The sequence below is a fragment of the Raphanus sativus genome, chromosome 4 (assembly GCF_000801105.2).
Source record: "Raphanus sativus cultivar WK10039 chromosome 4, ASM80110v3, whole genome shotgun sequence".
Taxonomy (NCBI): Eukaryota; Viridiplantae; Streptophyta; class Magnoliopsida; order Brassicales; family Brassicaceae; genus Raphanus; species Raphanus sativus.
In genome coordinates this window covers 34,202,532-34,227,706 of record NC_079514.1, presented here as the reverse complement: position 1 = coordinate 34,227,706, position 25,175 = coordinate 34,202,532, and the positions used below count along the sequence as shown (strand labels likewise).

The 25,175-nt window shown below is 33.1% G+C and overlaps 3 protein-coding genes across 3 annotated transcripts; all 3 read right to left on the bottom strand.

Annotated features, from left to right (window-relative positions):
• Positions 1–74: 74 nt before the first annotated feature.
• Positions 75–1,797, bottom strand: LOC108849013 (translation initiation factor IF3-2, chloroplastic). Its single transcript, XM_018622503.2, has 8 exons — positions 1,404–1,797; positions 1,271–1,330; positions 1,138–1,190; positions 991–1,040; positions 860–893; positions 689–761; positions 517–609; positions 75–440 (listed from the first exon to the last, which is right to left on the bottom strand). Exons 1-8 carry the CDS (start codon positions 1,728–1,730, stop codon positions 234–236), a joined length of 897 nt encoding a protein of 298 aa, XP_018478005.1. The 5' UTR covers positions 1,731–1,797; the 3' UTR covers positions 75–233.
• Positions 1,798–2,469: 672 nt separating this feature from the next.
• LOC108850350 (uncharacterized) lies at positions 2,470–5,078 on the bottom strand. The gene is made up of 3 exons (XM_057008240.1): positions 4,622–5,078; positions 3,153–3,721; positions 2,470–3,072 (listed from the first exon to the last, which is right to left on the bottom strand). The coding sequence occupies exons 1-3, from the start codon at positions 5,076–5,078 to the stop codon at positions 2,755–2,757; spliced, it is 1,344 nt and encodes a 447-aa protein (XP_056864220.1). The 3' UTR covers positions 2,470–2,754.
• A 17,295-nt stretch (positions 5,079–22,373) lies between these two features.
• LOC108832118 (putative F-box protein At3g22650) lies at positions 22,374–24,812 on the bottom strand. The gene is made up of 2 exons (XM_018605618.2): positions 24,426–24,812; positions 22,374–24,149 (listed from the first exon to the last, which is right to left on the bottom strand). The coding sequence occupies exons 1-2, from the start codon at positions 24,723–24,725 to the stop codon at positions 22,662–22,664; spliced, it is 1,788 nt and encodes a 595-aa protein (XP_018461120.2). The 5' UTR covers positions 24,726–24,812; the 3' UTR covers positions 22,374–22,661.
• Between the last annotated feature and the right edge of the window lie 363 nt (positions 24,813–25,175).

Genomic DNA, 25,175 nt, shown 5'->3' with positions numbered 1-25,175 from the left:
TTATTTATCCACGAATATACATTCCTTCGCCTTGTGTAAAATGAAAAGAAAGAAATGTGTATCGACAAAGCTGATACCCAAAAATGAAAGATCAATAAACGAAGAACATCATTCAAGTAGGACTAGTTCTATTTGTTACAGCTCTGCTAGAAAAATAAATATACATAACTTTTAACTCTCAAATCCTTAACCTCACGATGTAAACTCCCATACTAGATTTGCAGATAGACATTTTATGGACCCGTCGTTGTTTCTGCAGCTGAAACTTCATTTTCCGCAGTCGAAATTCCGTTTTCCGCAGTCGAAACTTCGGTTTCCGCAGCTATTTTCTTCTTCTTTCTGGAGGATGGTTCTTGTGGTTTCCGGATCATTTCTTTGTTTGGTACCAAAATGATGAACAAGTTTCTGTCCCTAAAGTTCTTGCTCTCTTCAGTCGCAAGCTACAGATCCAGGAGCAAGTTTCAGTGACTCACACAGTTCTATGGGTAAAGAGAGAAGAAAGGAAAATGTTGTTACCTCCCCTACTTCGGTTTGAAAACGTCTGAGGAGTTCAATAGCAATATTTCTGAACTCGTTTTCTCGTCCTTTCATGCTCACAATCACCTTAACCTGAGTGCATAAACAAATACATAATCGAATGGGACAGAACTATCTCGAAGCTTATGAAGAAAATGGGGGAACAAACAACCTTGTCACCATCTTGCAAGAACTTTTGGGCAGCTTTCATACGTACAGAATAGTCATGGTGATCAATGTTATAACTGTCCAGAGAAAGAAAAAGAAGACAACCTTGAAAGAAATCATTGCAACATCATCACAAACAACAAAACAGAAAAAGCATAAACAATAATAGTTTTACCCCATTTTAAGCTCCTTTAAGTCCATGCGAGTAGCTAATAATACAAATCAACACAAAGATATAAAACAAATGAGCTATTTATTATGAAGCATCTAAAACAAAGAAGAGAAGAGGAAAATCATTCAAAATACTTTTCTTTTGTTGATCCTTCTTCTTCTTTTGCTGCTCGTACCTATATTTACTGATAACCAAAAAGAAGCACGATCAAGTTAACATTATGCAATGTTCTGTATATGTAAGGGGAGCCATTTCAATACATACTTAAGAAATGCACTCACCTGTAATCCATCATTTTAACAACCGGAGGATCAGCATCAGGCGACAGTATCACCTGAAAATGAACAACAATCACATATATTGCATTGCATTGCATAGCTAAAGCATCACATTGATTTGTTAGTTACACATTACCAAATCAAGCTCAGCATCTTCAGCCCTTCGAACAGCTTCGTCTTTAGACACTAACCCAAGCTAAACAAACACAAAAACTGCAACTTTCATTGCTCTGTTTTGTCTGAATCAAATCTGTAATTAATAGCTTTACCATGTTCTGTTGCCCATCGATTAGCCTCACAGTGGCTGACCTAATCGAGGCTATATCGAGCGCTTCATCTACTTCTGCTTCTTTCGGCCTACCTCTCCTAGAGTCTCCCGAGAAACGATATCCTCCTCCTCCTCCGCCTCCACCACCGTAACGGCAAGTGACGGCGTTCCCACGGCGAGGAGAATTGGTAAATGGCAGCTCGGCGGCGGTGGTGGAGAGACGGAGACCGTGGAGTCTGGAATCGATAGATGCGACGGAGAATGGTAACGTTTTGGTGATTCCGGCGAAAACGGCGTTGAATCCTACTGTGCTGGTTATCCCAGCCATGGCGCTTTTTTTTTTTTTACTAGAGAGCTTCGAATCTGAGAGAAGCTCTTATCCAGAGAAATGAAGATTGTTTGAACTACGTCGTTTAGTGTTCGATACCCAAACGATTACTGTTATGGCCTTTACTAGGATCGTTTACAGAAAAAGGCCCAATTATACAATTATATGATGTGATTGATCATTTTAATTTTTAAATATTACCTTATGCTAGGGCTCTTCAATATAGTAAAATCGAACTCAGCCGAACCGAACCGAAATAATCATATGGTTTGGTTTTAGTATATACCATATAAACCGAATTGATATAATTTTATAAAAATCATAGGATTTGGATATGGTTTGGTTTATCCAAACAAAACCGATCAAAAATAGAAATTTCTAAATATATATATATTTTATAACGAAACATGAAATCTATTTGTTATATAATTTTTTTTTTTGTTAATAAATATTACTTAATAAAGAAACCCTAATTTGTAAAACATTTGAACTATAATTAAATAACAATTCATCACAATCGAAATTTCTTATTTTCTTTTCGTTCTTAATATTTTTGTTCTATTTTAGCATTGAAAAAATTGAAGTGGACGTAATAAAATGGGCAATTCTCTCAAATTGCACCTTTTTAAGTTTTAGTCACAAAAAAATAGCACTCAAAAAATAAAATGACCAAAATAGCACATTTTTGTTTTGAAAATTTTAATATTTATTTTTTATTTTTAAATATTTGGATACATTTCTAAAAACTCACCCTTAACTCTAAACCCTAAGTCTTAGAATAATTAACCAAAGATTATAAATGCATATTTACCCTTCAATAAAACTTATTTTTGTCATTTTTCTCCTTGTGCTGCTATTTTTGTGACAAAAACTTGGTTTGGTGTTATTTTGGTTTTTTTCTCTAATAAAATTGATAGAAAGGAAGTAGTGAAAATTACTCAAAACTCTTTTTTCTTATCTATAAATGAATATAGTTTCGTGTTCAGTGGAAGAAACATGATTTTGATGGACACTAATAGAGCTGCTAGGCTGACCTGAAGTTTCGGTTCATCAAGTCAAGGTCACGTCCTCTCCTATGGTTTTTATGAATGTGTGACACTTCAATCATTGAGCTATAAGGTCCGCTGAACTCGAGCTGATCATCAAAAGAGGAGTTATTTCTGAAGCTTGGGGATGAGAAACTGTGGTCTATCGATGGAGGATCAGCGAGCTTGGAGTATATAGCTGATCCACACTTTATCATTTCCTCTGATAGCTTGTTTGGTGTCATGAATATGTGATCTGATATCTTAGTTCCCATGTGTTCTGCAAGGCTTGCAGTGTTTGACCCATTGTGTATGTACTGTTGCATCAAAAAGTGAGTAAACGTTAACACACTTTGTTAACTCTAATGATGTAATGATAAGAGAGAGTGAGACTTACTTCTGGTGGAGATATTCGGTTGTTGAAGGCGGAACGTTGGTTAAGAGTGGACTGGCAACGGCGAACAAATGAATCATTGTCCTCTTCCTCGTAAAGAGACTGATCTTTCAGCCTATTGTCGAAGGAGAAACACCGTGAATCGATTGCTGAGCTTTCTTGGTTGAGTTTCCTAGCAGAAGAACCAGGTTGCGTCAGTCTATTGTCAAAGGAGAAGCACTGAGAAGAATCTACTGTTGGGGCTTCTTGATTAAGTTTCCTAGCAGCAGAACCAGGTTCCTTCAGTCTACTGTCAAAGGAGAAGCCCTGAGAATCTACTGTTGGGTTGAGTTTCCGAGCATTAGAACGAGGTTCCTTTAGTCTACTGTCAAAGGAGAAACACCTAGGTTCCGTGGATAAGTTATCTTGTCTGAATGTAAGGCTAGGAGAATCTGGTTCCTTGTGGGCCAAACATGGGCTCTTCAGTCTGTTATCAAAGGAGAAACACCGAGGTTCAGGTGTTGTTGAGGAGAAGTCCAGACGTTTGCCTCTGAGAGTGGACTTAGGTGAACTCGATACAGAAGAAGATATGGCTGTTGATCAAACGCAGAGAGAGAAGATAGTGTTCCAAATGTGAAATTTCCTATCATAAGTTGTTGTTTGGGGCCTAGACAGGCAACTTGATTCCCCTGCCTCGGAGCACTCTTCATGGCAGCAGAATTTTCAAAACGAGATGTGCCACATAAAAGAGGTCGTGAATAAGGAGATCTTCTACTGGGTTCAAAAAAGACCACCATCCCTAACCGTGCAAAGTTGGAGCTGGGTACATTTGGCAGTTTCAGCAGATAGAAATAATCTTAGAAAGATTAAAAGACGCAACAACATTTAGAATCAAGTTTTGCAAAAAGTGAACAAGAACTAGAGGATCAACATTATGAATGTGTAACAAAAATAATATAACTCCAGTAAAAGATGCATAGTTGATTTATTCTTCTGTTGCTCTAAATCACATCAGCCACCCACACCAATGGCAAAACGATTTTCCATCAATCTATAGTGACTGGTGATGCAACATCGTCCTAGCAATCTGAGAATGTCTAGGCATAGTCCAACTTCTTTTCCTATCATAAGTTGTTGTCTGGTGGTGCCTGGAAGTCAACACCAATGGAAAACGAAGATTTTCATGAATTTAGTGGTAATCACTAACATCAACCGTGAGATAGAGAGGCAATCCAAATCACACTATTATTCACACTTGACACCCCTAGCTCTGATCAAGTTGATGATATATATATGACAAAAGAAACAAAACAAAAACTTTAGCAAGGACAGAAAGAAATCGATTTATAGAGATTAAGAAAAGAGATTCATTAAATGTGAAAGTAGTACAAGAAGGAAAAAAAAAAAACAAATATGCTAGAGACCAAACTGGGTCAAAATAGAGAATACTTAACAACAACAACAACAAAGTCAAAGTCAAAGGTGGGGGTAACAAGTAATCTTGCAGAGAACATGACGTGTTTTGATGGGGTTGCCGAATTTGTCACAGAGACGATACTCTCGCATGAACCAATTGCTCCAGTCCATAGGAGTTGATTTATCGTTCTTGTTCCTGAAGCAATATCTGAATCTCATGCTTCCCCCAATTAATTCACCCGAATCCTCAGACATGATCCGGCTACGACCTTCGACGGGCATCCACGATCCCTCACAATCAACTCCTTCTGCCGACAGATATTTCCAATCCCGTTTCCCCAAGTACAACCACTCGTTAGGGTTTAGGATCGGATCTGTTGGTTGCGGAAGCAGCCACGGCTCTCGTTTGTACACATCCTCCTCCATGTTGTCTACGATGTATCTCGGGTTTGCTGTTGCTGCCCCGTTCGCCTTTGGCCTCAGATAACCTTCTACGATATCTTCGTCTGAGATACGACATCTAACCTCTGCCATTGTAGTGTCACCAAATAATTTTCTTTTTTTTTTCTCACTAAACCCAAATTCCCTTCGCATCTATATATACACTAGATTATGCCGACACTTAAAAAAAAAAAGGCAATACAAATAAAAGAAAAAGGCAAATACCAATTGAACAAGGAATCACGTTTGGGAGAAAATTGGAAAAAAAAATAGATATTTTCAATTTGGATTTGTCTCTCTATAATTTTATCTACATTTTCTTTTTTCACACTAGGACTTTAATTTTTTTTAAATACCATTATGCCCTCAAATAAATCTAAATTATATTTTATTTCTTGTATTTAGATTTCTTAAAAAAAATAAAAAAAAAAATTCTAAATAAATAAAAGATAAATATCCATCTGTAGACCTAATTACTTTCTTATCTTCTACTTCTTCTTCTCGTTTTTGAAAGATTGATAGGATATCAATAGGTGGCGAACAAAGTGATTTTTCAAATATTAAGCTTTATTACTAACAATCACTTAGACAATCTCACTCGATTTGTCTAATCGAATTACACAACGTCCAACTGGACTAACAATTCTTAATCTACCCAAAAAACATGTCGAGCTACTCTCCCCCAATCACGATGCACAGTGTAGAACATCCTCTAACACTTGCACACAAATCTTCTCAAAACCCGTAATCTTGGCAATCTGCCTAAACACTCGTCGATGAAACCCTTGCTGGTTTTGAATCCCTTTGACTGATCTTTGAGGGTGATTTGGTTCGTGATTTCCAGATTGGAACAAGGATGGTAGTGTCTCCTTGAAAGATGATGAGATGGATGATGGATTGAGGTTGAGATGGTGGTGATCTTCAGTGTACATCGATGGGGTAGATCAAACACTTGTGTGTAGGTGCCAATGATCGTGAGTATTATGCCCACAAACTAAGATCAGAGGCCAAAGCCTTGCAGAGAATCAACTCCTAGCCAAACAATGTTCAAAAACTGAACAAATGATTCACAAATTTAAAGAGTTTTTTGATTAAAAAAAAGGTGAATGATTTTATTCATTTATAGTTTACAATCTGTAGAAAACAATAATGATTGTGCAGAAAATAAGAAACATAGAAACTAGAAACAAAGACTTGTGTAAAAACTAGGCAAGACTTGACTTTTAACCAGAATTGAGTTCATCTTTGAATCTCTCTTTTCCATGCACGATCAGGACTTCTTTCTTTGATATTTCTTGATGAGAAAGGATTGAAATGGACTGAGGAATGGGCTGGTCGAATTTGGCAAGAAACATACCCATATTGAACTTTTTATGAACTTTTCTTTGGTTCAAAGAAGCCTATTTCGTCCAGCAGCTAAATCAGCTCCACCTTCAGTATAACTTAGCTCATCCAGCTCCAAGTTAATGTCACTTAGCTCGTTCTTAGTCTCTTCAGCTGGTTTCAGCTTGTCCAAGGTTGAATAGCTGATCAGGGTTGCATCATCCCCTCCTTCTTCAAAAAGATTTGTCCTCAAATATGTATCTCATAGATAAGCATGGTGTCTTCTCTCGTCCCTTACACTCCTTTGAGATTGAACCTGTTGTTCCTGGACATTCAAAACAAAGACTAGATATCCAGACTTATTAGTGCAAGACATGTTCTTGTTCAGGTCAAAAACCAAACTTTCTTTCCCTATAACATGAAGCCCATGTTTCAGACCATCATGATGCTTATCAAAGTAAGTGTTGTACACCAGAATGGTCTCAAGGCATGTGATAGCATAGTTTCGAAAGAACAATATCAAAACAGACACACGTTTCTCAGATTCAGAACGCAAAAGAATAATTTCAAACTGAGAATCACTTAACCAAAGCTTAACATGTTTATCAAATAATGTGTTATAAACCAGAATGTTAAGTTCAGAATCACTATAAACAGGTTTCAAGACAGAATCATGAGCAAACTCGGTTTCAGCCCCAAGTGATTTTTGTTTCTGGAACTTTCTAGGCGTGTTCAAAGCATAATCAGATGCAAACAACCCACCAGTGATCAGTTCATGACTAGAAAAGTTCAGATCAAAGCCATTATCTTTAAAGCAAGCAATAGAATCACAAGATTTTCTGAAAAAGAAATCAGATTGCTGCAAAACAAGTTCAATTCTGTTTTCAGGGTGATCAAGACTTTTTTTTTATGCTCCATAAACTGATCAAAACTCAAAATAAGACCAGGATTGAGTGCCTTAATAGATTGAAAACGTTTTTGATCAGAGAGTTTGTCAGGACCAAGTACTTTAAAAGAATTAATCATGTTATCGAAAACAGAATTTGAAACACAAAATTCTTTTACTTTTTCAAGACCAAAACATTTTATGTCACTGGAACTGACTTTAACAAACAAATCAAGCACATAACTGATGATATTAAGTCTCTTACAGTGCTCTTGTGAGTCAGGTGACAAAGGTGCAGGAATTGTTTCTGGTTCCAAGTTGCTCAGCTGCTCCATCACTTCACCTTGTGCTAGACTCTTATGATCTGTTTCTGGTGAGTGTTCTTCTGAGATCTGAGACACTGAAACAATACTACTCGGTTGCACCGGTTCAACAAAGGTTAGTTCATCAAAAGTATTACTGATATCAAGTTCAGACTGAGAAGAGAAAAGAGAAAACTCATGTTCTGTCTCAGTTTCTTTTATTACCTAAGATGCCTCTGTTTTCAGCTCTTGGATAGCATGCTCTTTTTTGCTACAACTCCTTGGACCATCAATCTTTGAAAAGGGACGTGGAGATGGTCTTCTTTGCTACTCTGTTGGAAAATCTTGCAGTACTTGTTGTGCAATCCTTTTGAAATCATCTTGAAACTGTTGGTTGTCCAAATAATCTAGTGCTGCTTGATGTTTCTGAGACTTCTTTATGGGATTACGACCATAGTAAGCTCACGTGTCTTCTCTGGCATGTCTAGGACGTTCTCTGCTCCTCCTAATTGGTTTATCTTGTCTCCCTGGTCGTGCCTTTTCCTGCACAGAATTATCAGAAACCGATTTTTCTATTCTCAAAGAATTATGTTTTTCTTTCAGCAAGCTCTTTGTGGAAGAACTGGATTGATCATGATGTTTGCTTTTTCTATTAATCCTTTCCAGTGTCCTCCAAGACTGTATGATTTCCTGCTCATAACCAGACTCATCAATAGCATAATAATCTCATTTTTTCATAGATTTTTCTCTTCTTTCCAAGGCTGCTTTTGTTGTAGAGTTGAAGTGGTTAAAATCTAATTCCCTATCAGGACGTCTCCTTCTGTCATTGCTTCCTCCAGACATGTCTTCCTGTTGATATATGGTGTTCCACATCATTGTATATATGTTTCATTTGCTTCAAGTCACTAATTCGTGTCAGTCTAGTCCTTTTTGACCTTTTACAGGTATGGAATTAGTAGAAGAGAGAAGAGAAGGTGCATGAAGAAAATATGTCTTTTTGGAGTAATCCTGCGGAGAACACTCAAGCGGAACAGTCCTGAGACTGTTCCCTCTCAAGCGGAACAAGCAGACGGTATGATCCGAAGATTGTTCCCGACGAATATGGAAACTCTTATTTCGGGATTAAAGCCCTGTTGCCATAATCTCTTTTGTTCTGCTTGGCGCCTCCATATAAAAACGCCATATATCATTCTGTTATTTTCTTACGCTAGTTTTTGCAAGACAAGTTTCATACTTTGGGATTCGAGCTTTTTGTAAGGGCGACGGCTCACCTCTTCCATTCGAAGAACAACCTGAACCCTAGTTTTATTCTTCTTATTCTGATCATGAGTATTTCAGTTTCATCTGTTGTTCATTACTGCATCATGATTGAGTAGTCGACTGTTGATCTAGGGTGATAGAGTGTATTCGCGACTGAGCATAGATAGGTTATCATTTAGTAAATTTTCATTCATTCATTGTTTCATGCATGCGTTAAACTGATCATCTAGCGTTTGATCCTAAGTAAATATGTGCATCAAAAGTGTATTAGGTTGCTAGATCTTGTATGAATGAGCACTGCATTCTTAGCCACACGAAAGTAGATGTCAAGGTGCATTGTGAACTGATAGTGCTCAAATTACCTAGTAGAGCTTACTCTCTCAAATAAGAGGTACAGCTGTAATACTTAGGGATCGAATCACGAGGAGTTAGGGAACCAATTAAATAAAATCTACTAATTAATCCTAGGCAAGGTTGGTTTATATGATGGAAATAAAAGTAACAATTTCTAAAATGAGCAAGGTAGTTGCTCTAACTAACAATATGATAAGTTGTTTAAATGTGATAAAGAGTGCTAGACATAGGGTTTCTATTCAGGAATGGAGATTATAATCTCTATAAATGCTTTAATAAGTTGCTTGCATGGTATTATAGATCTCAGCCGCTTAACTCAAGTGAAGTATCACTGGTTAAATAATCTAGATCTCTGGCCTGAACTATCATAATGTTGGCGCAGAAAAAGAATCGATCGATATCCTTTTGAGATATGGAGCGATACACCTTTCGCAGCGCCGATCGATTCACCTGTCGGGATATCGATCGACGGCTTCTAGATCTGCCTAGGCGCGAGCCGAATATGAACACAAGATCTCAAGGAGGAGCTGTCGCTCTTCTCAACGGGAGACAGACAAGTTCAAATGGATAATTCAAGATAATCAAAGATCCTAGTGATCTATATTCTAGTTAGCTAATCTAAAACAAGCATAGGGTGCAATCCATTTGATGAGTACCACAACTTAACAGTTATAGTTTGGGGCTAATCCCACAAACCTATTTGAACCCTAGATCTAACAAGTAGACTACTCAGACATAGTTAAGCAATTCATAACAATAGATAGATGAAAGAATTGCATAGATAGAATAAAGTAGAAATACAAAAGGAGATGAGAAATCTCTCCAATCTCTCAAAACAAATAAAACTCTAGTCTCTCTCACACTCTCTGCTTTTCTCTTGAGGGTTGTCAAAAGCTTGCTTCTTTCGAAGGTTGCCGTCAAAAACACTTAACATGAATATTTAAGCATTTCCATTAGGTTAAAAACTCGTCAGGGGCAATCTCGTAATTTGGTGAAGTCTTGGTGAAGTAGTCGGCTAAACCATTTCGTCTTCGATATCGATCGACAACACTGGACGTGTATCGATCGATTATAATCTTCTAGTACGCGGATCTTCTCAGCTACATCGATTGACAACTCTGGATGAGTATCGATCGATTATAATCGCAATGTTGACTTCCGACTTGGTCTTGAATGGTCAACTCGGGTATATCATCTCTTGTACTCCAAAATGCTCCAAAACATCACTTTCTCACAAAATGCTCCTAAACCTGAAAACATACCTAACACGCTAGAAAACGGATTAAATATATAATAAAATACTAGTATACTATAGTTAAAAACGGGTAAAATCCATGGTATATCAACTCCCCCAGACTTACTCATTTGCTTGTCCTCAAGCAAAAACAGTAGTCTTTGGAAAAGGTTTGAAAACAGCAGGAACTCAAAGATTCAAAATATTGAAGTCATCACTCTATGAGTTTGCGATTCATGTCTAAACATCCTAATCACAGAAGTTCATTATGCCTTATCCTAGCTTAGCAACCAAACTCATCTAGTCAACAACTTAGCAAATCTCATCTGATATTCCCATCTACTAACCTCATTTCTTAACATCAAATAAAAGTGCAAGCTTTACCTTGGGAGTATCGATCAAAGGACACATGGATTCAACTCAAACAAGTATTTGAACACACAGGTAGTCTGGTCATGGGGGATTTGATATATGGTGTTTTCACATCATTGTATATATGTTTTCATTTGCTTCAAGTCACTAATTCGTGTCAGTCTAGTCCTTTTTGACCTTTTACGGGTCTGAAATTAGTAGAAGAGAGAATAGAAAGTGCATGAAGAAAAGATGTCTTTTTGGAGCAATCCTGCGGAGAACACTCAAGCGGAACAGTCCCGAGACTGTTCCCTCTCAAGCGGAACAAGCAGACGGAGTGATCCGAAGATTGTTTCCGACGAATATGGAAACTCCTATTTCGGGATTAAAGCCATGTTGCCCTAATCTCTTTTCTTCTACTTGGCGCCTCCATATAAAAATGCCATCTATCATTCTATTATTTTTTACGCTAGTTTTTGCAAGACAAGTTTCATACTTTGGGATTCAAGCTTTTTGTAAGGGCGACGGCTCACCTCTTCCATTCGAAGAACAACCTGAACCCTAGTTTTATTCTTCTTAATCTGATCATGAGTATTTCAGTTTCATCTGTTGTTCTTTATTGCATCATGATTGAGTAGTCGACTGTTGATCTAGGGTGATAGAGTGTATTCGCGACTGAGCATAGATAGGTTATCATTTAGTAAATCTTCATTCATTCATTGTTTCATGCCTGCGTTAAACTGATCATCCAGCGTTTGATCCTAAGTAAATATGTGCATCAAAAGTGTATTAGGTTGCTAGATCTTGTATGAATGAGCACTGCATCCTTAGCCACACGAAAGTAGATGTTAAGGTGCATTGTGAACAAATCGGAGTTAGTCATTAAGGTTCACCATCAGATCTCAGACCAAGCGACATCTTAGGAGTTGGGTATGGTCGGTGAAAGGATCAACTACACGACAATGTGTTGTTCTAGCTTGTTCTCCGAGTTCTAGATAGAACTGCATCGAACCTGAATAGCTGCTCAGTCGTGATTGAGATCACTTGCATTCATCCTAGATTAACTCCTTTTAACTTGAATTCATCGATTGTGCTTTTTAGTTGCTCTCTACGTCACTTTTCAAACCAAATCATTATCTTCTTCTTAGCTTGATTTCGGAACTTATAGAACTAGAGTGTAGATTGGTCCTCTGGATTTGAATCTCAAATACTACAATTGCAACTATTAACTTGGCAGTAGCAAGGATTCATTTTTAGTGTATCACCTGTTAAGAAACTCAACAAGAAAAGTAAGTAAACAAGAGATATAGCCGAAGCCTCACTTAGTGTTCCTCTCAAGTGTTTCAAGTGTTCTCTCAAGTATATCAGCCTGTGAATCCAGCAGTTCAATAGCAAACAAAGTTCAAGCCTTTTGAAGTTGAATCACTACCCCAAAGAGAAGAATAGATAGGCAGTTTTAAAAAAATTAGTTTGCAAGAGGCTTTACAACCAGAGACTGAATTTCTCTTCAGTCTGGCTGGATTTCTCTTCAGCCTTTAGATACTTTGATCTTTTTTTTTCCAACTGGTTGGCCCTCTTGCAGATTCACAGATAGATAGAGAAGAATACACAGAGTTTTTGATCGAAAATAGGTTCCCAAAACAAATAAGAAATCGAGAACAAACCCTAATCAGAAGCCCGCAATCTGCTCTGATATCACTTGATGAAACCCCTGCTGGTTTTGAATCCTTTTGACTGATCTTTGAGGGTAATTTGGTTTGTGATTTGCGGATTAGAACAAGGATGGTAGTGTCTCCTTGAAAGATGATGAGATGGATGATGGATTGAGGTTAAGATGGTGGTGATCTTTAGTGTAGATTGATGGGGTAGATCAAAAACTTGTGTACAGGTGCCAATGATCGTCTACTGGCGCTTGAGAGAAAACAAAAATCTAATATGGTAAAACCCTGGTTTGATCTTCATTTGGTCATCCAGATTATTTTAAAAGGTAAGAATACGTGGCTGTTGCGGAATTCGTTGGATTATTCGGTTGATTTTGGTCGGCAGATCCCCACGATTATAAATTGTGCCTTCATCTTTAACAGCTTATAGGCTTGATTATCATTATATATAGGCTTGATTATCATTATATATATGACTTTTACAAATTGTGCCTTCATCTTTAGCAGCTTATAGGCTTGATTATCATTATGACTTTTACAAATTGTGCCTTCATCTTTAGCAGCTTATAGGCTTGATTATCATTATATATATATATATATATGGGCTTGCTTGATAAGTTTACTAATAGTTTTTTATAATTATAGAAAAATCTTTGAGTCTGCCTTGAGTCGTGGTATGATGTAGAGAGATTTAGAAAGTATGCATATGTAGAGAGGTTTAGAAAGTATGCATCTTGATTCAGTTTAGTTAGAGTTAATGGAATCTGACTCAATGATTAGTGACTAATTCATAGTCTTCATACACCTACTATATGCTTAACTAAACATAATATATTGTAGATTGTATATAATGTCCAATGAAATTATGAACGAAAATTATTGTAAATTTAATTTTTTTTCCTTCAACGTTATCATCTGCGCAAAAGCGCAGATCTTTTACCTGTTTACAGGAAAACCAAACTACAAACTTTGGAAAAGGTGACACAAAATAACTGAGATAGTGACTTGGAGGATAGAAGGGTGAAGGTGAAAACCACAAGTCGGTATTCATTTCAAGGAAAGTTATGGAGCATTTTGGAGAACCAAATCGTAAGGTGCACATAAGGGTGTTTGGTTCTCGCACGCTACCCAAAAATATTCCTTTAAATGAGTGTTCTTGTTATCAACACTCCTTTTTTTTTCCTTTTGCTATCATGGAGTAACAATATTTACTATACTGATGTGAATCAACACTCCCTTTAAAAAAAATATTTGTTTTGATAAAAATATAGAAAAATACTTTTCCAACCAATTATTATATTGATAAAACTAAGAATTCTTAAACCGCTTTGATGTACTTTTTATGAGTCTTCAAATTATGACCATGGGATTGACAAGTTCTCAAGTTAAATATTTGTATTTTATCTTGTTTCTTTGATTATGGAGATATTACAAAATATTTTTACAACAAAATCATCTAGATAAATTGGTCATTATTTATCTAATTAACAAAAAACTAGCCCATTTCTAATATGAAACTAGCGGTTAAAAATATCCAGATTATAAACATGAACCCTAAATATTTTTATCATAATCATCTTTAGTTTGATAAAAAAATAATCAAAACACCAAAGTTTAAGATATAAAAAGAAGCTCAAATTGAAAATAATCCAAAACATGTATCCAAAATAATCATTTGTCAAAGAAGAGGAGTTTGTTTATTAGTTTGCTTTTAATTTTGGGAAAATTGCCAAAACGGAACAAAAATTCAGCATGGTTGTCCCTATAGTATAAAACCATCATTTAGTTGTCCTTTTAGTATAATTTTTTTCATAATCCCAAAACTAACCCTTGATTAATCTAATTAAACACATTAAACTAATATAATTTAAAATAATAATAACTAAAAACGTTTAAAAATGGAAAATTAAAAGAAAATTAATTTTTAATAAAAATAAACTTTTTAAAACTTAATAAAATAATAATATAAATAATTTACAATTTTTTAATAAAAAACAGTTTACAAAGTTTTATTTTTTATAAGAAGTTTAAAATGTTTGTAAACTTTTTAATTTTATCAAAATTTTTAATTAAAAAAAAATTAAAATGTATTTTTCTAAAGTTTGTTTAAACTTTTATTAAAAACTTTTTGTAAAGTTTTATTTTTATTTTTATAAAGTTTAAAATATTTATAAATTTTGTTTAAAGTTTTTATTAAACACAATAAGCTAAAAGAATTTTAAAAAATTTAATTAAAAACATTTTAAAAAGGGAAAATAAAATAAAACTTTTATTTTTTTTAATAAAAGTAAACTTTGTAAAAATAAAAATAATTTACAATTTTTTAATAAAACATTAAATAAACTTATTAAAAACATTTTACAAAGTTTTATTTTTATAAAAAGTTTAAAATGTTTTTAATAAAACTTTAATTAAATAAAAAATTTAAACTTTATAAAAATAAAAATAAAACTTTACTAATTTTTTTTAATAAAAGCTTTAAACTAACTTTATAAAGAAAAATTTACAAAGTTTTATTTTTATAAAAAATTTAAAATGTTTGTAACCTTTTGAATTTTATCGAACTTTTTAATAAAAATAAAAATTTTAAAATTTTTTTTAATAAAACTTTAATAAAAATAAAATTTGTAAACTTTATAAAATAAAAATTAAACTTTACAAAAAATTGCACCTAATTTCAAAACACCACATGTTGTATAGATATGTATCATAGAGAATAAGAGTTTGTGAAAAAAAATCAAAAGAAAAACTATGGAAAACTCATAGATTAATGAAGAAGACAAGGTATAATCATTTTTTAAAAGTTTTTGACAAGTAAAATCGAAAATAACACGTTTTAGGAAGTTAGAATATTTTTAGGAGATTTTTAGAATATTTCCTTAACTGAATTTTTCATTAATTTTCGCAAAAATCAGGTATCTTATCCGTAGAAGGCGCCTTCTAAAAGTTTAGAACATTGACAAAAATCTAGAACACGCTTTCTACTTTTAGTAGACGGAAGAGTGCATTTTAGAAAACACATTCCGCGAAATTTAGAATACTTAATAAAAGTAGAAAATGCTTCCGGACGAAAAGTAGATAGCTTTAGGATTAGTAGAATGCGCATTCTACTTTCTTAGAAAATTAGTAAATAGTAGAATGTACGTTCTAAAAATAGTAGATGAACGTGTTTATTTTAGAAATCGCTTTCTACTATACCATTTTTCGTAGAAGGCACATTCTACCTTTAGTAGAACGTATTTTCAAATTTTTATTTATCAACTTTTTGAAAAAAATAAAAATACCAGCATGTGTATATAAGTGTTTTATTAATTCTTTATATTTTTAATTTTTTTTTGATTCACAAAAGTATTTATTTCATTAGTTTTCAGAAATACAAAGGGTAAAAAGGAGAAAAATTAGACAAAAAAGGATTTATACCAAATGGACAACACCCTTGTTTTTTTGTTCTCTATTGGCAATTTTCCCTTTAATTTTTCTATATAGATTACCATATTAATTGGGTCTAATATAATTTGGGCGTAAAACAGTATGTAACTAAGTGTAAGGTAAAAACATATTTGGGCATAATATAATTACCATTTCTTTCATGGTTTTTCACAATAGTAAAAATTGAGATAAAATTTAATACAAATCCAAGGTTTAACAAATAAATAATATAAATATATTAGTTATATAATTTTGTCATCAAATTTTAATGTTTTAATTATTTTTGTGGAGTCATATTTATTAGTGGGGTCAAATTTAGTTTTTCATTGGGGTCCATCCACTTTTATTTAAAAGAAATACAAATATTTTTTAAAAAAACAAGTGGGGTCAATTGATCCCACTTCTCATTGATTGGCTCCGCTCCTGGTTATGGAGCATTTTGGAGAACTAAAACGTAAAGTGCACATAAGAGTGTTTGGTTCTCGCATGCTATCCCAAAATATTCCTTTAAATGATTGTTCTTGTAATCAACACTCCTTTTTTGGGAAAATTGCCAAAACGGAACAAAAATTCAGCATTGTTGTCCCTATAATATAAAACCATCATTTAGTTGTCCATTTAGTATAATTTCTTTTATAATCTCAAAACTAACCTTTGATTAATCTAATTAAACACATTAAACTAATATAATTTAAAATAATAATAATTAAAAACGTTTAAAAGGGAAAATAAAAATAAATCTTTTAATTTTTAATAAAAATAAACTTTGTAAAACTTAATAAAAATAAAAATAATTACATTTTTTTAATAAAAACGTTAAATCAACCTAATAAAAAACAGTTTACAAAGAGTTTAAAATGTATGTAAACTTTTTAATTTTATCAAAATTTTTAATAAATATAAAAAAAAATTTAAAATGTATTTCTATAAAGTTTGTTTGAACTTTTTATTAAAAACTTTTTGTAAAGTTTTATTTTTATTTTTATGAAGTTTACAAATTTTATAAAGTTTGTCTAAAGTTTTTATTAAACACATTAAACTAAAAGAATTTTAAAAAAATTAATTAAAAAGTTTTTAAAAAGGGAAAATAAAATAAAAGTTTTAATTTTTTTTAATCAAAATAAAATTTGTAAAAATAAAATTTTTTTTAATAAAAACGTTAAATAAAGTTATTAAAAACATTTTACAAAGTTTTATTTTTATAAAAAGTTTAAAACATTTTAATAAAACTTTAATTAAATAAAAAATTTAAACTTTATAAAAATAAAAATAATTTTTTTAAAAAAATTTTAGTAAAAAATTTAAACTAACTTTATTAAAAAAATTTTACAAATTTTTATTTTTATGAAAAGTTTAAAATGTTTGTAACCTTTTTAATTTTATCAAAATTTTTAATAAAAATAAAACTTTTAAAAATGTTTTAATAAAAATAAATTTGTAAATTTTAATAAAATAAAAATAAAACTTTACAAAAACAATTGCACCTAATTTCAAAACACCACATGTTGTATAGACATGTATCATATAGAACAAGAGTTTATGAAAAAATCAAAAGAAAAACTATGGAAAACCATAGATTAATGAAGAAGACAAGGGAAAATCATTTTTTAAAAAATATTTGACAAGTAAAATCGAAAATAATACGTTTTAGGAAGTTAGAATTTTTTAGGAGATTTTTAGAATATTTCTTAATTGAAACTTTCATTAATTTTCGCAAAATCAGGTAATCTTATCCGTAGAAGGCGCCTTCTAAAAGTTTAGAAGATTGACAAAAATCCAGAACACGCTTTCTACTTTTAGTAGACGTAAGAGTACATTTTAGAAAACACATTCCGCAAAATTTAGAATACTTAATAAAAATAGAAGATGCATCCGGACGAAAAGTAGATAGCTTTAGGATTAGTAGAATGTGCATTCCACTTATTTAGAAATTTAGTAAATAGTAGAATGTACGTTCTAAAAATAGTAGATGAACGTGTTTATTTTAGAAATCGTTTTCTACTATATCATTTTCCGTAGAAGGCACATTCTATCTTTAGTAGAACGTATTTTCAAATTTTTGTTTATAAACTTTTTGAAGAAGAAAAAAATACCAGCTTGTGTATATATGTGTTCTATTAATTGTTTATATTTTTAATATTTTTTTGATTCATAAAACTATTTATTTCATTAGTTTTCAGAAATACAAAAGATAAAAAAGAGAAAAATTGGAAAAAAAGGATTTATACCAAAAGGACAACACCCTTGTTTTTTTGTTTTCTATTGGCAATTTTCCTTTTTTTTTCCTTTTGCTATCATGGAGTAACAATATTTACTATGATTATGTGAATTACATTTTTTTTCTTTTTGATATCATGGAGTAACAATATTTACTATAATGATGTGAATTACAAAACAGATCGGGAAAAATTGTTGTTCTTTATTCCATGTATAAAGAGGATATACATATACATGGATACAAATACTTGAGGAGTAAGCAACCCATAACCTTCTAGAATATGCACCTTATCATGTAACATGAGCATCCATATTTAATTATTCATATACTCTAATATTGACAAAGATTTATCAATATATTCCAACACCATTTTTATCCAAGGAAAAAAATACTCACGTGTAAACCCAAACAAAAGCTTTGTTCTTACAAGGCAATGGAGTAATTGGGTCTTAGTTTCTCCATTTATACTCTGATCCAATCCTTTATATACTAAAGCGCAAGTCGTCTTGCCAATGAAATCCTGACAAATGGAATATATTTAAAAAAAATAAAAACAAAAATAAAAGCAGTTGAAAAAGCTTTCATATCGATCACAATTTCTCTGCAATTCCAAATATCTAACTACTTAATTAATCAAAATATCCTATATCCACGTTCATAATTAACTGTCTGAATTTCAAATGCTTTTTCTCTTTTTAATATGTTTACCTATCTGACTAATCAAAATGGAACATATGTAATTTGCTTAAAAATACCAATTAATGTCAAGATAATGCTTAAAATGAACCAATCAGATAATTAACAAAACAATTGTTAGCGAAATTTGGCCTTAACAGAAAAACTCATTCGATCTTTTAGTTTTCAAATCCCTAAAATTTCTCTGATTACCACTATCACGTTCAGTCATGACATCCCTATGTACTAAATCACAAGTCACTTATCCAACAAAATTTTGACACATGGAATTTATTTTTAAAAAATACAAATAATGCCCTTTAAAAAAATTTCTGGTACCGACTTTTTTTTTAAACTTAAAGTTTTAATTTTTCTCACATAATCACCCACACGTTCAAGACAAAATCACGATCATAAACTGTTTTGTCTTCCATCTATTCTATTAATTTTGCAGTGTGACCATTTGATATTAGTTGGGTCCATTTAAAAAAACAGTTACCATTATGTAATTGCCTTTCTTTTCGTATTTATAAAAATAACATGGTTGATATTATCGTAACTACTTATAAAATTTGATATAAACCATATTACTTTTATGTAACTCCCTGGAAGTGGTTGATATTACTTTTACGTAACATAACTCACTACAATATTTGATATAAACATAGATGGTTGAGTATTATGAGAATAAGTAGTTATGATCTACATTCACAAATCCTAGAGAAAAATTAGATATTCAGAGCTATAATTAACTATAGCCTAAATTTTATAAAAATTATATTTTTAAAAAAATATATCTGTCCTTTTAAGGACGGATCATAAATTTGCCTCAACTATTTGAAAAAATCAATTTGCGAATGCGGGTTATGAGTATTTTACTCAGATGGGTGCGGATTGGTAGATTTTGGATTGTGGTATCTGCCGACCCAAAAAGTATTTAAAAGATAAAAAGAAAAAGAAAAGTAAACACTTTTTTAAAAATATGGTAATTAAAAAAAAAATTATTAAAATATATATTTTTATTAGAAATATAATAACTAAATTAAATAATTAATTAAAAAATTATAATCTGCGGATATCCGCAAAATTAAATGCGGCGGATGCCGGTACAAATTATTTGTTTGGGGTTATGTGGATCATATTTGTTTACCAAAAAAATTGAAATCCACGGGTTGGCGGGTTCGAACGACAATATACCGGATCAAATTTTAAATTGCTATTATTTAATAAAATATATTTTGATTAAAAATTATACACAAATATGATTACAAAGAAAAATAAAAATATAATCACAAAGAAAACACAAAAATGAGAACTAAATTAAAACAAAAAATATACCCGTCCTTTAAAGACGGGTCTGAATCTAGTTTACCTTTTAATCTTATTTATTTTATTCTTCTATTTTTTTCTGTGAACCTCTTCTGTTTTCTATCATAGATTTTTTTTTTCTATCATAGATTTTACTCTCTTCTTCGCAGCTTCATTCTCTTTATGTCGAGTTCTTAGTACTCTGTTCAGAAACAAACTCCACAAACTTACAATAACTCTTATTTTAATTTTTAAATGATTATTTTCAATACAGATTCAGGAAACTGATTTTTAATTAATATCTTTTAAATGTTCATTTCAGAGAAAACGGCACTTGGTTATGACTTATGCTTCTGTTTCGAAACATTTTTTCAATAAAAAGAATGAGAACTCAAAGGTTCGCACAAACTAAGGTAACGGTACGCACTTCAACACTATTATCTACAAAATGGATATTTATTAATCTGTTCTTTTTCAAAACATTATGAAACTACTTGCCTTGCTTCTGCATTAACAAAAAACAGAAATGGAGAGGGAAGAAGAAACAAAAAACAAAAAAAAACAAAACAAAACAATGAGCCTTTTCTGCATCAAACATAGAACAAGAGCATAACCAAATAAGTGGTATCCTTAGTTAGTCTCTGATTCTCTCTCCTATGTTACTAGAATCTTTGTTTTGATTTTTGTTGCTTTGAAGAAATCATATCCCATGACTAACAAATAATTGATGTGATAAATACTTTACCGAGAGAAAAGAGAATCAACAGCTATGAAGATTCTGGGTATTTACAATTTTGTTTGTCATGGTTTGACAATTTACATATCTATGTTTCTTACAGAAGAGTATTAGACTATCTTACAAACTTTTGTAGGTCTATTATATAAAAGTTAACTATTTTACATACATGTTTAGTTTCATTGTTTTTATTATATTAATTTTAAGTAAAAAGGAAACTTAATTACAAAACAAATACAAATAAACCTGAATGGATTAAATATGATATTTCTAAGTGGTATGCAGTTCCAGGAAAAATATGTCTAATAGGTTCAGTTTTGATAAAAAAAATACATAAAATAAATCTGCTGCAACTTTTTTTAAAAATAATTTTAAATGCAAAAAAAAGTTTTCCCGTGCATAGCACAGGGTGATAATACTAGTCATTTATAACTTCCAAATCGTGGCATGGTTTCAACCGATTTCATCTTATATATATCAATCAATTCATTTTTCTTTATTTGGTTTTCCTCTTTCTTCTTCTTCTCCATCTTTCTTATCTTCTTCACCAACGTTTTTCACAGTTTGTCGGGGTACGTACAAATATACATACATATTTGTGACTTTTCTTCAATTTTTCCTCTTATTAATATCCTTTAGGTCTTTTAGTGTGATTTAGACTGAAGATCACTTGAGTATACTGATGTTTAAGAACTTCATTCTTCAAAAATGGAAAATCAGAGTACCATTTGCAAAAATGAGGTAACAACAAGTACATTCGTTTTTTATATAAAGAAATGGCTATTAAACTGCAGTTTAACGGCTTATCCTTAGACAGGTTAATAGGTTAATCAAAAATTTCTAATTTATTGGAAGCTAATAGACTTTTTTTTATTGGAAGCTAATAGACTGTTTGCATGTTTTAGTGATGATTCTAAAAAAATGAGTAAGCACATGATTAATGAAGCGGCAGTACAAATCTTTTGGAAAAAATATTTGATTTTGGAACCACGTTTAAATTTATACAGAATGAGAAGGTGATATAAACTTCCAAAGAATAGAAAGTTTGATGACGTTCTCAAATTATTATTTTTGGGAGGCAGAAAAAAAGAAAAGATGTCTTGATGGAAAAGGTGTTGATTTTGTAAACCCGACAGTTACATTCTTAGGTCTTTTTCATAACCGTAATTCAAATTTGTATACAAACTAGCTTTAAATTGGATTACCTACAAGCAGTGATCTTCATTGTAGAAAACTGTGGTATTATTTATTTGGTGATTTATGATTACCAAGTTTCTTTTTTTTTCAAAGTTGGTAACTATCTTAACCGAAGGATTATAAAAATTAAATTGGTGATTTCTTGAGTTCTTTTTACATGACATCAATAATTTTACCATAAATATGTCTGAACCAAATAATTTATCATCAAAAAATTCTTACAAATAATTTATTTTTGGGCCTAATTGGTCTATGTGGACGATGGATTATTTATTCGCTCCATTGTTACTTTTGATTTCCCTATTTTTACAGACCGTAGACTCGAAGATGAAATGACGTTAGTACATTGATACATAAAATTAGATGTTCTTACTTTTTATATAGAAAAAAGAAAAAGAATTTTTTTCCCCGTACTGAATACTAGTCTATACAAAAGCAAGAAAAGGCAGAAGGAAAAAAAAGATCCAAGACACCAAAAATACTATAAACTGTCAATTCGTAACAACAAGTTGCCAAATGAGAACCCATTCACATTGGTCTTAGTTTCTCAATGTAATAGCCTGATCCAAATCTATACACACGCAAGTAAAAAAAAAAGATTCAAGACACCAAAAAGACACAAGCTCAACCTTTCCGAGAGTCTCTCACGTGTAAACCAAAACAAAACCTTTGTTCTTAGAAGGAAAGGGAGTAGACAAAACACAAGACAAAAGTTTTCGAGAGTCTCTCACGTGCAGATTTCTCAGTCAAGCCACACTAGACTTGGCGTGTAGAGGTAACCACAGACGTGATGTTCGAAGAAAACAGCTTCTGCAACGTTAGCACGCTCTTGGATCCCATGCCTCCCAAATCTGTACAAGATGATTTGAGGACTTCCCTTATTCAGCTCATCATCATTGTCCTCGCCCACCTCTTCCGTACGTACCCTGCACAACAGAACGAGAGTGTTGTTCCTGTCAAGGAAGTGGACAGGGTACGCAACGTCGTAACAAGGACGGATGCAAGGTATATCCTGGTTGGCCACCGTAAAGAAAAGACTCCATGTCACAGCTTCCTCGGCTAGTGGAGTTGTGACCCACACGTTGATGACACTCGTGCTCCGGCTTTGATGTAAGAGCGACAGCCGGTTGTGATTGTAGACGGAAAGTGCATTTGTGTGTAGGGTATCATAGATGAGTGGCAATGTGCATACCAAGGTAAATGTGTCGGCTGAGAAATCAAAAGAGTGGATGAATGTTGGTACCGGATGAGCTTTACTACGGGCAAGCCAAAACATATTGCCGTTGATTGATAAACCGGGATGTACCCTAGAAATTCTCCAGTCGCGAGGGGAAGAAGCATGCACTATCGTCCACTTCTTGGTGCTAGTGTCAAAGACCTGTACTTGGTCTTCACAGACTGCGTCGTAGATTCTTACAATCTTGTAACACCGGCGTTTATCCGGACAGTATCCGATGCCATAAGTTTCATCGTTTGTCAGGTTTCCCATTGGATCAATCCAATAAATGTGCCTCAAGAACGGATTCCAAAGCGCTAGCTCAAAGAGGTAACGGTGTTGAAACAGGAACAAACCATCGCAGTGTACAGCAGAATGTATGAAATCCGCAGGCTCATGGTAGGGAGGTAACACACCAGCCCAGTCAGACATGGCCACGGGATCAATAATATGCAAGCGGTTGTCAAATCGAAAGAACCTTTCTTTAGACAGGTCGAGGTGTCTATAGATGTACTCCACCTCAAAAGTTTTGTCGTAGAAGACTTTGCATGTAGTTCTGAAACGGAGAAGAGACTCGATTGGGAACCGAGCAAAGACTTCTTCTATCATTTCCCAAGGTAGCTGTGGGAGATGCTCCACTGCGAGATGCTCCTCTACAACAGGCTCCACTGCGAGATGCTCCTCTGCAACAGGCTCCACTGCAAGATGCTCCTCCGTGGCCATATTCTCAAACCCCCTGTTGTGTGAAGACATCACTGCAGCTTCTATTTGAGCTTCAATTGAAGAGATAGAAGAGTAAATCCGCTTAAGCAATGACTTGATTCCCTTTTTGAAACCGTCTGTGACTACTTCGCCACATATTACTAGCGGCTCATCTTTATTGGCACCCATCTGCGTAAACAAGTCATGGCCTAACTCACTCGTTATCCCCAAATGGTGAGTGAGTACAGCATTGCTTTTCAGACAATTGGCTTCAAGATTCACCCACTCTGCTACATATCGTTCATCAAATGTCTGTAAAACAGAAAGGGGTAGTAATGTTGCAATATCAGCTGTATTTGTATAACACAAAAAGCATTCATCTTGTATCTATCTAATATATTCCTGCTGTACATAAGCATTAAGCACACAACCATGGTGACAAATGCAAACAATAACCCTATTTCCTTTCGATGTACTACAAGATCACAACATCAGTAATATATGCATTCGTGGAAAGCTATACATAATCTAGCAAGAACAGTTTGCAAAAAATACAAGATCACCAAAGAAAAAGGTGAAGTTTTATACCTGCCCAGAAGCTCTGGCTATCGGTTTGCTTACGATCGGAACTTCCAAGTTTGGAGATGTAGAAGAGGAAGAGATATCAGGATCGGTAATCTCCCATTCAACTTCCCTCAGAAGACGAAGGAGTCTAATAGCATCACCAATTGATTCCAAGAATCTACAGTTTCTGTCAGCATCACAGCAAGCTTCGATCTCTCTTCCGTACGCCAAAATCTCAGCCAATTTCTTGGTTAAATCACGCTTCAGGGCTTCGCTGGTGGCTTTCGGTGAGTCCGACGTCGAGTCCGACATCGATTCCTCCATTTTCGCCGGAAAATTCTCGCCAAAAACCCAAATCTGATAAAACCCTAAAGTCGGTGATTTGGGGAAACTGAAGTGAGGGGGTGGGGGGGGGAAGAACTAGTTAGCTTTGTAACTTGAATTTATATTTTTTGCCTCTCTTTTTATCCCTTTTTTTGAATAATAAAAAAAAATTTGTTTTAGTTAGCCACCTGTCAACATACGCTGCCCCGTCGTATAGTTCCATTTCGACCAAAAACACTATATATATATATATATATATATGTATAAAATAAAGATATTAGATTATCACACTACAATTTTCTTTGTCGAAAACTCAAAGGAGTAGGATAGTAATTAATTTGGGATAATTTTAAGAATTACTCTGGTTATATTTTAAATTCTAAAATGTATATTTCTTCGTTTCATTTTTGAAAACTACATGAAATGTATGTGATAAAACATTTTTATCCT